Source organism: Psammomys obesus, unplaced genomic scaffold (assembly GCF_907164565.1).
Source record: "Psammomys obesus unplaced genomic scaffold, mPsaObe1.curated_primary_1811, whole genome shotgun sequence".
Taxonomy (NCBI): domain Eukaryota; kingdom Metazoa; phylum Chordata; class Mammalia; order Rodentia; family Muridae; genus Psammomys; species Psammomys obesus.
Genome location: NW_026585504.1, coordinates 41,918,871 through 41,932,786, shown reverse-complemented (window position 1 = coordinate 41,932,786; position 13,916 = coordinate 41,918,871). Strand labels below are relative to the sequence as shown.

Below are 13,916 nucleotides of genomic sequence, written 5' to 3'. Positions count from 1 at the left end.
CTGGGTACAGAAGGGGCTGTCCCTCCTCTGCAGGAGTCCTCCGACATGGTCAGAGGATCTGAGTGCCACTTCTTCCAGAAGCCCGGAACAGTGAGAACTTTTAAGAGACAGGAGAGATGCGGAGGAGCAAGTAGACGGGATGTTGACCAGGTTCTGTTGTTTCTCGCCTACTAGAAAGACTGTGGCAAAGATTACAACGTGATGATTTGTTTAGAACAAGACACTCCATAAAGACACACCCTGTCTACAGTGGAACAGCGCCCCTCTCTTCCTTAGATGTACTACTTTGCGAGCACAGGACCTGTGTGTCATTCCTCTGGGGAGGTCCCAGAAGTGGGGCCTGGCTACTCAGGTGTTAGGGGTCTAGTTTCTCCCGGGGATAGTGTGTGGTAGGCTGCATTTGAACTCTCACCTCCTAAAGAATGTGGGTGCCTCTCAGCTGGCGGATGAAGCTCTCCGGGGCCCTCTTATGACTTTTTCTGAAGCGTCATGATAAAAGGGTCCTTCAGAGAGGGCTGCTGCTCTAATACGGCTCTGCTCCACTTCTTTTAATTTTGTGTGTATGGGTGTGGGAGTCAGAGAAGAACTTCAGGTGGTCTGTTTTCTCCTTCCACCACACGGGCTCTGGGGGCTGAACTCAGGTCAGCAGGTCTGGTGGCAAGTGACCTCCCCCACTGAGCCATCTTGCCTCCCCCTGTGTTATAAATGAGAGGTGAGCTGAGCCTGGTGGTACACACCTGTAACACCAGCACTTGGGGGATCAGGAGTTAAACACTCTTCTCTTCTCTACAATGAGGTCTCGGCCAGCCTAGGCCATATGAGATCCCTTCTCAAGCTCTCCTACCCCCAAAAAGGAGGCGCCATTTCTGCACTTGTGTGAAGCCTAACACTCGGTACTTTGTGTGTGCAAGTTGTTTCTTTTAATTCTCATAGTCATCCTGTTATTACCCCCATTGTATAGAATGGAAAACTGAGGCTTAAATAATTTCAGTGATTTGCTGGACTGTTGCCAGACCAACAGTATCAGGCCCCGGGTTGCAGTCGGCCTGCCTCCAAATTCTCTTAGTGTCTCTGTTAGAGTGACTGTCCTTCCTCCTTCTCTCTCCACCTGGGCAGGCATGAACAGTTTCCTCATCTTCGCCAGGAGGATTGATGTCCGCATGGTCTCCTTGGACATCCCTTACTTTGCTGATGTGGTGGTCCCAATCAACGTGACCATGAAGAACACCATCGCCATTGGCGTGGACCCTCTGGAAGGTCTGTGACGACCCTTCCCACCTACATCATCTCTGTATCCGGTCAGAAGCCATTGCTTTCCCTCCTTTCTCTCACCTTTGCCGTCTGCTCTTTCTGTCGTTGCCAAGAGCTGTCCTGCTATGACTCCTCCACTCCATGGAGCTTCCCTGTCAGGGACAATAGGGCTCTTTGTTATGTCCTGATGGCTCGGGCTCTGAATCAGTGAGGGTGCCACTGTGGGCAGGCAGGACCTGGGTTGAGTCCAGCCTTTCCTCTCAGGAAAAGTGTACTGGTCTGACAGCACGCTGCACAGGATCAGCCGTGCCAGCCTGGATGGCTCACAGCATGAGGACATCATCACTACAGGTGAGCCTTCCTCCCCACTCAAGGGCCACCTGTCTGGCTAAGAGCTGGGAGATACCCCATCTGCCTTCAGGCAGGAGTCAGCGTGCTCCCCTGACATCCTGCAGGCTTGCAGACCACGGATGGACTTGCAGTGGACACCGTCGGCCGGAAAGTGTACTGGACGGACACGGGGACCAATCGGATTGAAGTCGGCAACCTGGATGGGTCTATGCGGAAAGTGTTGGTGTGGCAGAACCTTGACAGTCCCCGGGCCATTGTGCTATACCATGAAGTAGGGTGAGAGCCGGCTTTATCACGCTGGATAGCTGAGTGGACCAGACTTGGCTGGGACTGTGGCTAGGTGAAGGTGCCCGGTGGAAAATGTGTTACAGGAGCGCTGTGCACCCTGGAGGTCCCTGTAGGCTAACCCCGGACCCAGGCCTGTTCCACTCCCTCGCAGCTTCTTTCATTGTGTCAGCATAGGATACAGCTTTAAAACATGAGCCGTCAGAAGACAGGACTCAAGGGCTGGGGAGTCCGTCAGTTAGGAAAGTGCTTGAAGACCTGAGTTTGGAACCCCAGTATCCACATAAAGAGCCAAGTACAGTGACATGCGCCTATCATTCTAGTACTGGGGAGGCAGAAACAGGAGAGCCCCTGGAGCTAGTGTTGCTCCATCAGTGCTAGAGCCTATCTCAGAAAGAAAATAAGGAAGAGAGTGAGTGAAGATCACCCTACCTCTGCCCTCAAGTCCCACTGCACACGCAAGTGCACACACACAAAGACCAAGGTTTAAATTCCTTCACGTGTATTAGCTTCCTTGCTTTGGATCTAATGTTTAAAGCCTCTGACCCTTCTCAGCTTTCTCCCTTGTCAAGTAAGGGTGACAGGAAAAGTGTGTACCTCGTCACTCAGTCTTTGGAGGACTGAGATCATGCGCGTGGAGTGTTTGGCCTACTGGTAGGAACGCTCGGCGTGTGTGATGTACTGCACGCGTTCGCAGTATGCAGGAGCTCTTAGAATAACCAGCCGCTGTGCCTCCTCCGCCAGGTTCATGTACTGGACGGACTGGGGGGAGAATGCCAAGTTAGAGCGGTCTGGAATGGATGGTTCAGACCGTACTGTGCTCATCAGCAACAACCTAGGGTGGCCTAATGGCCTGACTGTGGACAAGGCCAGCTCCCAGTTGCTGTGGGCTGATGCCCATACTGAGGTGAGAGCCCTGGCCCTGCTTCCCAGAAGCCTGGGAAGGTGGAAGAGATCTATTTGGGATCTTCAGTGAAGGTTCCTGGTGCCCTAACAGCCACCTCCCCACAACCTCCACAGAGAATCGAGGTGGCCGACCTGAATGGTGCCAATCGGCATACACTGGTGTCGCCGGTACAGCACCCCTATGGCCTCACTCTGCTTGGCTCCTACATCTACTGGACCGACTGGCAGACCCGTAGCATCCACCGGGCCGACAAGAGCACTGGCAGCAATGTCATCCTCGTGAGGTCCAACCTGCCAGGCCTCATGGACATCCAAGCCATTGACCGGGCACAGCCACTGGGTGAGAAGACCCTGGGTGAGGAGGCCCAGAATCGGGGGTCTCCAGATTTCTGGGGCAATCGCAACAGCACAATATAGCCAGGACAGAGTTACTTACAATCAGAGAGACTTCCTGAGTCCCACTTCCAGGATAGGTCTTTTGTCCTTCTAGGTATAGCTGGTACCACAGGTCTAGGATGCTTCTCTCTCCGAAGAATTCTCGGAGACACTTGCTCACTTCTGCCAAACACTGAATCTTGTCACTAAGAGCAACAGTTAGTTAGCCATAAGAAACTAGGTCCTTTAGGAGAGTCTACCAGCCTCCCAGACTGGGCGTGAAAGCTTGATGCTCCTCTCTCACCAGGTTTTAATAAGTGTGGCTCGAGGAACGGTGGCTGTTCCCACCTCTGTTTACCTCGGCCTTCTGGTTTCTCCTGTGCCTGCCCCACTGGCATCCAGCTGAGGCGGGACGGGAAGACCTGTGACCCCTCTCCGGAGACCTACCTGCTCTTCTCTAGCCGAGGCTCCATTCGCCGTATATCACTGGACACTGATGACCACACAGACGTGCATGTTCCTGTCCCCGGGCTCAACAACGTCATCTCCCTAGACTATGACAGTGTGGATGGGAAGGTTTACTACACAGACGTGTTCCTGGATGTTATCAGGTATCGGTGGCGCTGAAACCAGCCTGGATCACAGGCCTGACTCCGTGTGTGAGGTTCATTCTCTGTTGACAGCTAGATGGGCTAGATGACTTGGCGGTTTGGGTGTGGAGTTAGAGTCCCGACCACGTCACAGCAGCTGCCACTGCTTGTTTGTTGGCTGAATGATTGTAAGGCTACTCAGGAGGCTGAGGCTGGAAGATCGGTAGTCAGAGCCCAACTTGGGCCAGGTCCAGTCTCATGAAATAAAAACAGGGCTGGATGCGGTGGGTCCCCCCGGGAACCTCAGCACTCAGGAGGCTGAGGCAGGAAGACAGTGAGGTGAAGATCAGCCTGGACAATGCGGCAGTCTCCTGTCTCAAAAACAATAAACAGGATGTAGCTCAGTTTACACAGTGCTTGCCTTGTATGCACAAAGCCCTGGGTTTGAGTCTCAGCACTGCCTGAAGTGGCAAAAAGATCAGAAGTTCAAGGCTATCTTTGGCTATATAATGAGTTAGTTAAGACCTAGGCTACATGAGATTCCATCTCAAACACACATGCGCGTGCGCACGCACGCGCGCGCACACACACACAAACACACTAGATACCTGGTATATTAAACAAATAAATATGATGCCAAGTTGGGGACCTGGTGCTTTCACACTTAGTGTCAGGCCCTGAGGGGACTCTAAAAAAAACCCCTAAGGCAGATGAAAAGTTGGAATCTATATTGCAGTACAGAAACCTTAGCCCAGTAGTAAGTTTTGTATTGCTTTACAAGGTTGTTCTGAGGGATTTTTTTTTTTTTGGCTATTATTTTTATTATTCTTTATATTGCTTATTTCAACACAACTCAAGAATATGATGTCACGCCGATACAAGTGATTTGCCATGGCAGAAATTCTGAGATGGGACATAGACATCTTTGCCTTTGTTCTCCTGAGGGTGTGTTAGGATCTCTTGTGGCATGTACAGGTTGGAGACATACTGCAGGTGACCGTGACATACATGACGCATTCGCGCACTGGTTTCTGTCTAAAAGCACAGCTTGGTTTTAGCAAACCTTTCCTTTCTATCTTCGCTTCCCTTTGCGCTAGAGACTGAATCCAGGGCCAGTGCTCTGCCACTAAATTGTCCCATGGCAAAATACGTACCCAAACCCTCTATTACTTCTGGTTTATGGGAAACACTCTAAGAATTCACTCTCTCATTCATTCTACATGTATTGAGAGCCTATCATGCTGGGTACTGAGGTCTCTATGCAGCTTACGGTAAGTTTCAGGGTATCACTCCTGGTTGGTCTGGTTACTCAGGCAACCCTGTTATTGTCTCCAAGGCGAGCAGACCTGAATGGCAGCAACATGGAGACTGTTATTGGGCATGGGCTGAAGACCACTGATGGGCTGGCGGTGGACTGGGTTGCCAGAAACCTGTATTGGACAGACACAGGCCGAAATACCATCGAAGCATCTCGCCTAGATGGTTCCTGTCGCAAAGTGCTGGTCGACAACAGTCTAGACGAGCCCCGGGCCATTGCTGTTTTCCCCAGAAAGGGGTAAGTTTGTGACTAGCAAGAAAGAGATCCAGGCTAGAGGGTCCTGCTGGAAGAGAAGCTCCTGGAAGGTGCTGACAGATGAATGGATTGGTGGAGCCACTATGTTCTGTCAGCCTTTTGGCATCATATCCCCATGCTTTGTGACAGTGGCACTATTGTGTCTTAGGTACCTCTTCTGGACAGACTGGGGCCACATTGCCAAGATTGAGCGGGCAAACCTGGATGGTTCTGAGCGGAAGGTCCTCATCAACACAGACCTAGGCTGGCCCAACGGCCTTACCTTGGACTATGACACCCGCAGGTGATAACCCCATCCCAAACGGCCGCCTGGAAATGGGGTGGGCCAAGGAGAGGACGGAGATTGGCATGGGGAAAAGAAAAGATGGGAAGCCCCTCGGTAGATGAGGAAGAGAAAACGATTCGAAGGGCGAGACAATCCAGTGAGCACAGGAACTGCTGAATCCAGCCCTGGGCTCTCAGCTGGGTTTCATCTCCCTGGTTTACAAGCTCTGAGGACCTTTAGCAGACAGAGTGTGTCCTATTTTCCCACATCCATTTAGGTTCTTAGATTGTGGCTTATCTGAGGAAGCAATAGGCTCCGGAATTGGCAACTCCTAGATTAGAAAGAAAGTATGACGGGCAGAGGAGGGTGACTTCTCCTTCCAGTCCCCAGAGCAGAAGAATTAAGGTCACCTGGAGAGTTGGTAGGGCGGCTTCTTCTTTTAACCTTGGTTGGGGCTACACAGCCTGAGCTCTTTCTGAAGACCATTTATAACCATGTGGGTTTAGATTTCCGGAAAGGACCCAATGGGAGGTCAAGTTGCCAAGGGAAAGGCTGTGGACGGCGCCTAGGTTGTGCGTCTCTGGCCTCCCTGCTCGTGAGTTCCATCAGGAGTGTCTCCTGGCTGCACAGCACCTGCCCATTGGGCGCGGGAAGAGCCGGGCTCCCTGCCTGTGTCTGCTGCCCTTCTCTTTTCCTTTGCAGGATCTACTGGGTAGACGCGCATCTGGACCGGATCGAGAGTGCTGACCTCGGTGGGAAGCTTCGGCAGGTCTTGGTCAGCCACGTGTCCCACCCCTTTGCCCTCACTCAGGTACTGGCTCGGGAGAGAGGTAACTATACCTCCCTGACTCGGGTGTTTCCGGGGATTCTAAGCCACTGAGTGCTCTGCTGTCCCGGCCCAGCGCTTCCATGTTTGAAGGCCCGGCCCTCAAGCAGAGGAGCAGACTCGGCTGTGTTAAAATGCAAGTTCCAGGGCCCTGGCTAGAGAGAAGTTACTTTGTGATGACTGAGCCCAGGAACATGCAATTTTGATAAATCCCCCTGTTGGTCATACTGCTGTGCTCTTAGCTCACTTGGTGAGAGCTGGCTAGAATGGCTAAAGGCAGGAGGTTTGAGGTGGCCAGCTATTTGGTGAGGGTTTGAGTGCCTTCAGAGTGAGTTTGAAGCCTACCTAAGTAAAGAACTGGGTAGCTTTGAAAGACGCAGAACCTGTATAAGTTGTAGTTACCCATAAAGCCAACTGGTTTAGTGATTAAAACATCCTCTGGAAGTGTGTGCTTGGTGTCAGCACAGGACATAGCATGCAGTCAACATTAAATGCAGTACATTTAGTTACTTACTGATGGCCGTAGCAAAACACCTGACAAGAGCAAATTAAGGAAGGGAGGTTTATTTTGGCTCACAGTTTATTGGCTCACAGTTTAAAAGTTCAGTTGGTCATAGCCGGAAGTCCTGGTGGCAGGCACAGGAGGCAGCTGGTCACAGTTGACCTGCAGTCAGGAGACACACATTGATGGCTGCTGTGCCCAGCTTTCCTTCTCCTTTTCATTCAGTCCAGGACCCCAGCCCAGTCACATTTACAGTGAGTCTTCCTATCTTTATTAACTTACTCTAGCAACCTCGCTGGCATGCCCTGAAGTTTGTTTGCATAGTGATCTAAATTCCATCAGGCCAGGAGAGGTGGTTTATAGAGGCAGGTGGATCTCTGTGAGTTCAAGGCTGGTCCAAGCTAGCAGAGGATAAATGATAAGGCCCTACCTCAAATCGAAAAAGAGAATGTGTAACTATTTCAGTATTTCTTGTTAGCCTTATTTGGGGGAACTTGGGACACAGTAGAATGTCCTGAGGAAACCCTGTGGCGTGATTCCAGCAATTAGGAAGTGCAGACAGGAAGATTCAAGGTTATCCTTAGCTACATGGCCAGCTTGAGGCCAGTCTGGGCTCTATGAGACCCTGTCTCAAAGAGAAAAAAAAAAGGAAAGAAAGAAAGGAAAAGATGATTTGGGATGGAATAAAGAAGACTTGAGTCTGAAACAGATTCTCAGACACTTAAACTTCGCCCTACTTGGCAAATACCATGCAGTCTGCATTGTTGTTTTTGTTTGTTTTTTGTTTTTGTTTGTTTTGTTTGTTTGTTTGTTTGCTTTTGTTTTGAGACAGGGTTTCTCTGTGTACCCCTAGCAGTCCTGGACTTGCCTTGTAGACCAGGCTGACCTCAAACAGAGGTCATGAGCCAGAATAAGCAGAGGCTATGAGCCAGGGTTCTGAACTAAAAGGCCAAAACAGCAAAGGCTGAAATGAACCTCTAGATTCCTACTTGCCGGGTAGTGAACTGTTCATTCATCTGACTGAGGACTCAGTGTAGGTGCTACAGACTCGAAGGTGAACCAAGCTCATTCTTGAAGGAATAACTTAGACTGGGGCTGGAGAATGTGGCTCTAACACTCACACTTGGGAGGAAGAGCCAATAGGTTCTTGAGTGTGAGGCCTGCCTGAGCCACACAGTGAGTACATAGCAAGACTGTCAAAACAAAACAGAGCTAGGCATGGTGAGGTGTGCCTATAATTCTAGGACTTGGGAGGTGGAGGCAGGAGGATTAGGAGTTCAAAGCCATCCTCAGTGACGTAGCAAGTTCAAGACCAACTGGGGCTACATGAGACGCTTCCTCAATAAACAAACACAAAGCAGATAAACAAACAACAACAAACCCGAGTAGGGTGGAAGAGATAGAAATACAAGTTACTACCGAGTGTCAGAACTGCATGTGGGAGGGGCTGCATGGTGCAGAACAACATGGAGGGCAGAACGCAGTCTATAAATCTGGAGTGATTTAATAAGTAATATCCGAGGGTGCACAGAAGAGACGGGGGGGGGGGTCAGAGACAGAAGACGGCTAGCACGCATTGTGGCACAGAAGCAGCACTGGGGTCTGACTGCTGAACACTTCTTTTGGGTTCCTTATTGAGTAGCAGGACAGGTGGATCTACTGGACAGACTGGCAGACCAAATCCATTCAGCGTGTCGACAAGTACTCGGGCCGCAACAAAGAGACAGTGCTGGCCAATGTGGAGGGACTCATGGACATCATCGTGGTGTCTCCTCAGCGGCAGACAGGTGGGCTCCCACGAACTGAGCCCCTTTCCTCACAACCAGTAGGTCTGGCTCTGGTCACCCCAATGACTGCTACCAGCCAGCATAATTAGAGCCACAGGAAAACCTTTTGGTTCATGTTTTGAGTTCTTAGGCCTCTGCGGCCTTTGTGGGTTATCCATTTCCTGCCCTGCTGTCCTGGGGGTGGGAAGCCCTGGGTTTCCTCCCTGTTGAGAAGCAGGAAACTGGGAGGCCCCGTTCCCCCCGGGACCAGACACATCTGCTTTGCCTCCAGGGACCAATGCCTGTGGTGTGAACAATGGAGGCTGTTCCCACCTCTGCTTTGCCAGAGCCTCTGACTTCGTGTGTGCTTGTCCTGATGAGCCAGACAGTCGGCCCTGCTCCCTTGGTGAGTTGGATAGACTGGCTTCTTGCAACAACAGAGCCCTTGAAAAGGGAGGGGATGGCAGCCTCAACTCTGTCCTTTTAGGAAGCATCATAGTGGCATAGTGTAAGTGAGGTGTATACTTGGGCCTTTTAAAGCTCTGGCCTCTGGCATTTACATGAACAGAACTCTGGACTCCTGTCTTGCTGGGGATCGTCATCTCTATCATCTCTGTCCCTCATCTTTTCAAGCCAGTGGTTTTACCTAGAGTCACTAATACTAAATCCAAATCCTTTTTAAAATTTATAGCAGTAAGTGAGAGCGCCCGACGTCAGGGCAGCTGAGATGTTCGGTCAAGACTTCTGGCCGCCGCTCCTGAACCATATAGGCGTTTCTAGCAGCCCATTCTAATCCTCTTTTCTCTCCAGTCCCTGGCCTAGCGCCTCCTGCTCCCAGAGCTACCAGCATGAGTAAAAACAGCCCAGTGCTACCCAACACACTGCCCACCACCTTGCATTCTTCTACTACCAGGACCCGTTCGTCTGTGGAGGGGGCGGAAGGAAGGTGAGTGGGGTCAATACAGGACTGAGGGTCTGGATTCTGATCACAGTGCCCTACTAGTAGAGGAGCACTGTCCGCTGGGCTTGGTGCCACACACCAGCACTCAGGGAGGCAGAGGCAGGCCAATCTCTGAGTTCGAGGCCAGCCTGGTCTACAAAATGAGGCAAGGCCAGCCAAGGCTACACAGAGAAACCCTGTCCCGAAAAACAAAAAAGAAAATGAGCATTGTCCTAGCTTTATAATCTGGAAGATGGGAGATAGATCATGTTCTTAACCACCAGTCCCTATTGTGTGGGACGTGGGATGATATTTAGAATTGTAGATTGCTGCAAACGATTTATATGTGTGTATGTGTGTTCATGAGAGCACACCCACATAGCCATTTGTGCACCTGTAGAAGAGAAAGGGGGAATTAGTTACCCTCTATTTCTATTCCCTTAGACAGGCAGGGTCTCTCACTTAACCTGGAGCTCACTGTATTTGGCTAGACTGGTGACTGGCGATTCTCCTGTATGTGCTTCCTGTTGGTAGTGTTACAGGCATGTGTAACCATGCCCATCTTTTTAGTGTGCTAGAGATCCACCCTTGGATCTTACACATAGCAAGTGCTCTTGGCCGCTCCCAGAGCATCTCCCAGTCCCTGATGCTCTTTTGAATTTCTGAGAGAAAACTGCCTAAAAACAGCTTTATAAAGAAACCACTAGGGAGGAGCTCCTTCATGTGTTCTGTCTGTCTGTCTTTGCTCTCATGTCATGGGCTTAGTATTAGTGTTTGTCCTACAGTAGTGTCTGCATTCTATACAACTTCATAACTTGGGTGTGATAGCCTCAGCTTATAATGATCCCAGCACTCACAATATACATGTGCATACACAACACACACACACACACACACCATTATCAAATAAGCAAATATAACCATACATAGTCTTCAAATCAAGCATAAGATATATTTCAATCCATTTAACATACTAGCAAACTGTAGTTTAAAAGGTATTTGACCTGGTTTCCGTTCTGATAGCAGAAACAATGACTCCAAAATAAGTACCCTAAACTCAGGGTCTCCAAAGTGCCAAGGTTGGCGCCTGGTCGAGTGCAAATGCTGTGTGCCCTTCTCTCTGCATTTTGTGTAGTTTGTAAAGAAAACAAACATCCAAGTGTGAACATGTACCTTTCTGACTAACTTTGAAGTGTTATCCATCATCTGTTTTGTTTTGTTTTGTTTTGTTTTTTGAGACAGGGTTTCCCTGTGTAGCCTTGACCGTCCTGGACTCGCTTTGTAGACTGGGCAGCCTCGAGTTTACAGAGATCCGCTTGCTTTTGCCTCCCTGAGTGCCGGGATTAAACTTGTTTATACATCATTTTTAATCTTAAATTTTCTTTAGAATGTCTGTTGTTTTCACAAATATGACATTTTCGTGTACTTGTGCCCTACAATTGAAGAAGAAAAAATAACAAACATAACAAGCATTTTCATTTTTTTTTACCTATTCTTTAACAAATTTATAATATATACATTGATCATATACACCCCCCCTCATTCCGCCTGAACTTTTTTTCAGGTAGGGACACTTTGTAGCTTAGGCTGCCCTCAGGTTCCTTCAGGTGCTGGGATCACAGCCTCAATGCGCTCGCTCGTTTTCCTCAGACTTTTCCCAGTGGAGTTCGAATTGATGATTCATTGTATCTTGGTTTCAAATGCTCTTCTGCTGTCTATAGGGGTTTTCTCCAGGCTGTTGGCAGGTGCCTCCAAGTGCTTGCCATAACATTCCAGAGTTACCTTCTGAACACTTCAAGTGCAACAGCTGAGCACTCCCTCTGGAGGTCTTGCTTATTCCCTTGTGGAAAAATGACGGGAAGAAAAACTTTTTTTTTTTTTTTTTTAACCAGTCAGATTTGTTTGGTTGAGCATCAACTACTTCTGCCTCCCAAGTGCTGGGATTAAAGGCCTGTGCCGCTATGCCTGGTTTAATATATGGGGGCAGGGCACTTGTGGAGGTCAGAGGACAAGTTGTAGGAGTTGGTTCTCTTCTTCTACCTTGTGGATTCCAGGGATCAAATTCAGGTCATCAGGCTTGGCAGCAGGCACTTTTACCAGCTGAGCCATCTCCCTGACCCCTGGATAGATTCTTTCAGGTCTAGAAGCCCTATTCACAGTCCTTTCCTCCTTCCCTGGAAGAGGGTGAGGACCTCTTTTGAGCATAAGGCTTCATGTCTCTTTTTTCACGCCCCACAGATGCTCTGAAAGGGATGCCCAACTGGGCCTCTGTGTACATTCCAATGAGGCTGTACCTGCTGCTCCAGGTAGGTCCTGAGGATAGAACTGTTGCGGAAAAGAAGACTCTTCTGCTGTTCTGTTTTTGAAACAGGTTATTTATTAACACATAGGCCATGATGGCCTCAAACTCTCAATCTCTCTGCTCCTTGTATTCCAAGCACTGAGACTATACATGATATGGCAACATCACCACACCTGGCTTTATATGGCCTTAAGCCTTCACTCATTTCTTTCCTAGCTTCTGTGAGTCTTACAGGGTTGATGAAATCTAAATCCACAGAAATAATAATTCTAAGAGTCACCACTTATGGTGTACCTACCAGGCATTTGATACGCATTATATGTGTGTGTGAGTACCATGGTTCCTGTCTTTGTTAGGGTTTCTATTGCTATAACAGAGACCATGAGCAAGAGCAACTTGGGGAGGAAATGGTTTATTTCATCCAACGGCACTCAGGTCACACTCCATCACTGAAGGAAGTCAGGCAGGAGCTGAAGAAGCCATGGAGGAATACTGCTTACAGGCTTGCTTGTCATGGCCCTCCCAGCCTGCTTCCTCTATAGATACATCCTTTGTCAGGACTACCTGCCCAGAGGTGGGACTGCCTTCCCCATGGAATAGGCTCAACCAAATCAATCTTTAATCAAGAAAATGCTCACAGGCCAATCTGCTAGCGGGAGCATATTCTCAAGTGTGCCTAGTGGGGGCGTCTTCTCAAAAGACTTTAGCCTGTGTCAAGTTAAAAACAAACAAACAAACACCCACAGCAAACACATCCTCCTTATCAATGGAAGATGCATTCTAAACCCACCAATGAAACCTGAAACCTCAGATAGTACTGAACCGTATCCCACTGTGTTTTCCCTATTATGCATACAAGAACTATGGTAAAGTTTACTTTCTAAATTAGGCCAAGTAAGGTATCGGCAACAGTGGTTAAGACTGTAATAAAACAATTATAACGATCTACTATATTAAAATTATATATCATTGCTCTTTTCTCTCTAAATATTTTAACTTCTCACTGTAATATAGTTAACATTTTCAGGCTGTCATTGACGGTGTGTGACTAGAATGACAGAAAGAGGAATCATGACTTGGAGGTGGCTACTGTACATTTATGCAATATGTACTGTCATGTAATTTCCACTGGCCCTCTGGTTCACTTTTGTTTAACTAATGAGAAGATGGACGCTTTGAGGTTAAACGTCTTGCCCTATGCCACATAGTAAGTGGTTGGACTGGTATTGGAGATGCTCCCCATGTGTCTCCTGCTCCCTTGCCTCTGTGACCCTTTGCCATCTTCAGACAACAGGCAGCTCTCCACCATAAAAAGGCACCTTCATACCAATGGCGGCTAGATGGTAGTCACAGCCCTTGCCTAGCATCTCTGCGTTCTCCTAGGTGAGGGACTTCACGTCGGCTATGCCATCGGTGGACTCCTCAGTGTCCTGTTGATTTTGTTGGTGATTGCAGCTTTGATGCTGTACAGGTAACCTCTGCTTTGCTGCGTGGGTGGCATGTTCTTTGGTCCCTGTTAGCCTAGCTGGGTTCTCTTGAAGCTTCAGTTTGCTGAATGCCCCTCCACATAGCCTACTTTCACCAGTGGGCCCCCGGCTGGAGTAGCAGAAAGAGAGAGTAGAAACCAAATTGCTGTTCTTCTGTCATAACCTCAGCAGTTTCCTTATGGGTTGATTGAGTTTTTCTGTACTCCTCTCTACCTCAAACCATTGGATTTAGAAGTGGTCTTCCCTTCACAGAAGCACAACCTTTTACCCCAATATGGCTGACATGGCATTGCCTGCTAGAAATCACTTTAAAAAGGCACAATGTGTCAGTTAGGATCTTTTGTTTGCCTTTTTTGTTATATTTTCTTCCCAATGCTTTAAACATTGCAAACAACAACAACAAAAATCTGGATTTTGTTGCCACCACTGCCACTGCTGCTGCTGCTGCTGATAATAATAATAATAATAATAATAATAATAATAATAATAATAATAAT

At 48.7% G+C, this 13,916-nt stretch overlaps 1 protein-coding gene across 1 annotated transcript in view; it reads left to right on the top strand.

The window, feature by feature from the left end:
• The window catches only part of Lrp4 (LDL receptor related protein 4), a 49,827-nt gene that overhangs the window by 29,070 nt on the left and 6,841 nt on the right, over window positions 1-13,916 (top strand). The window contains exons 23-36 of the mRNA XM_055602960.1: window positions 1,117-1,257; window positions 1,516-1,602; window positions 1,707-1,878; window positions 2,632-2,794; window positions 2,908-3,133; window positions 3,476-3,779; window positions 5,095-5,313; window positions 5,480-5,614; window positions 6,299-6,407; window positions 8,567-8,711; window positions 8,983-9,096; window positions 9,501-9,636; window positions 11,869-11,936; window positions 13,316-13,403. Of these exons, the coding sequence (XP_055458935.1) occupies window positions 1,117-1,257; window positions 1,516-1,602; window positions 1,707-1,878; window positions 2,632-2,794; window positions 2,908-3,133; window positions 3,476-3,779; window positions 5,095-5,313; window positions 5,480-5,614; window positions 6,299-6,407; window positions 8,567-8,711; window positions 8,983-9,096; window positions 9,501-9,636; window positions 11,869-11,936; window positions 13,316-13,403 (2,107 nt within the window). The remainder of the gene's footprint in view (window positions 1-1,116; window positions 1,258-1,515; window positions 1,603-1,706; window positions 1,879-2,631; window positions 2,795-2,907; window positions 3,134-3,475; window positions 3,780-5,094; window positions 5,314-5,479; window positions 5,615-6,298; window positions 6,408-8,566; window positions 8,712-8,982; window positions 9,097-9,500; window positions 9,637-11,868; window positions 11,937-13,315; window positions 13,404-13,916) is intronic.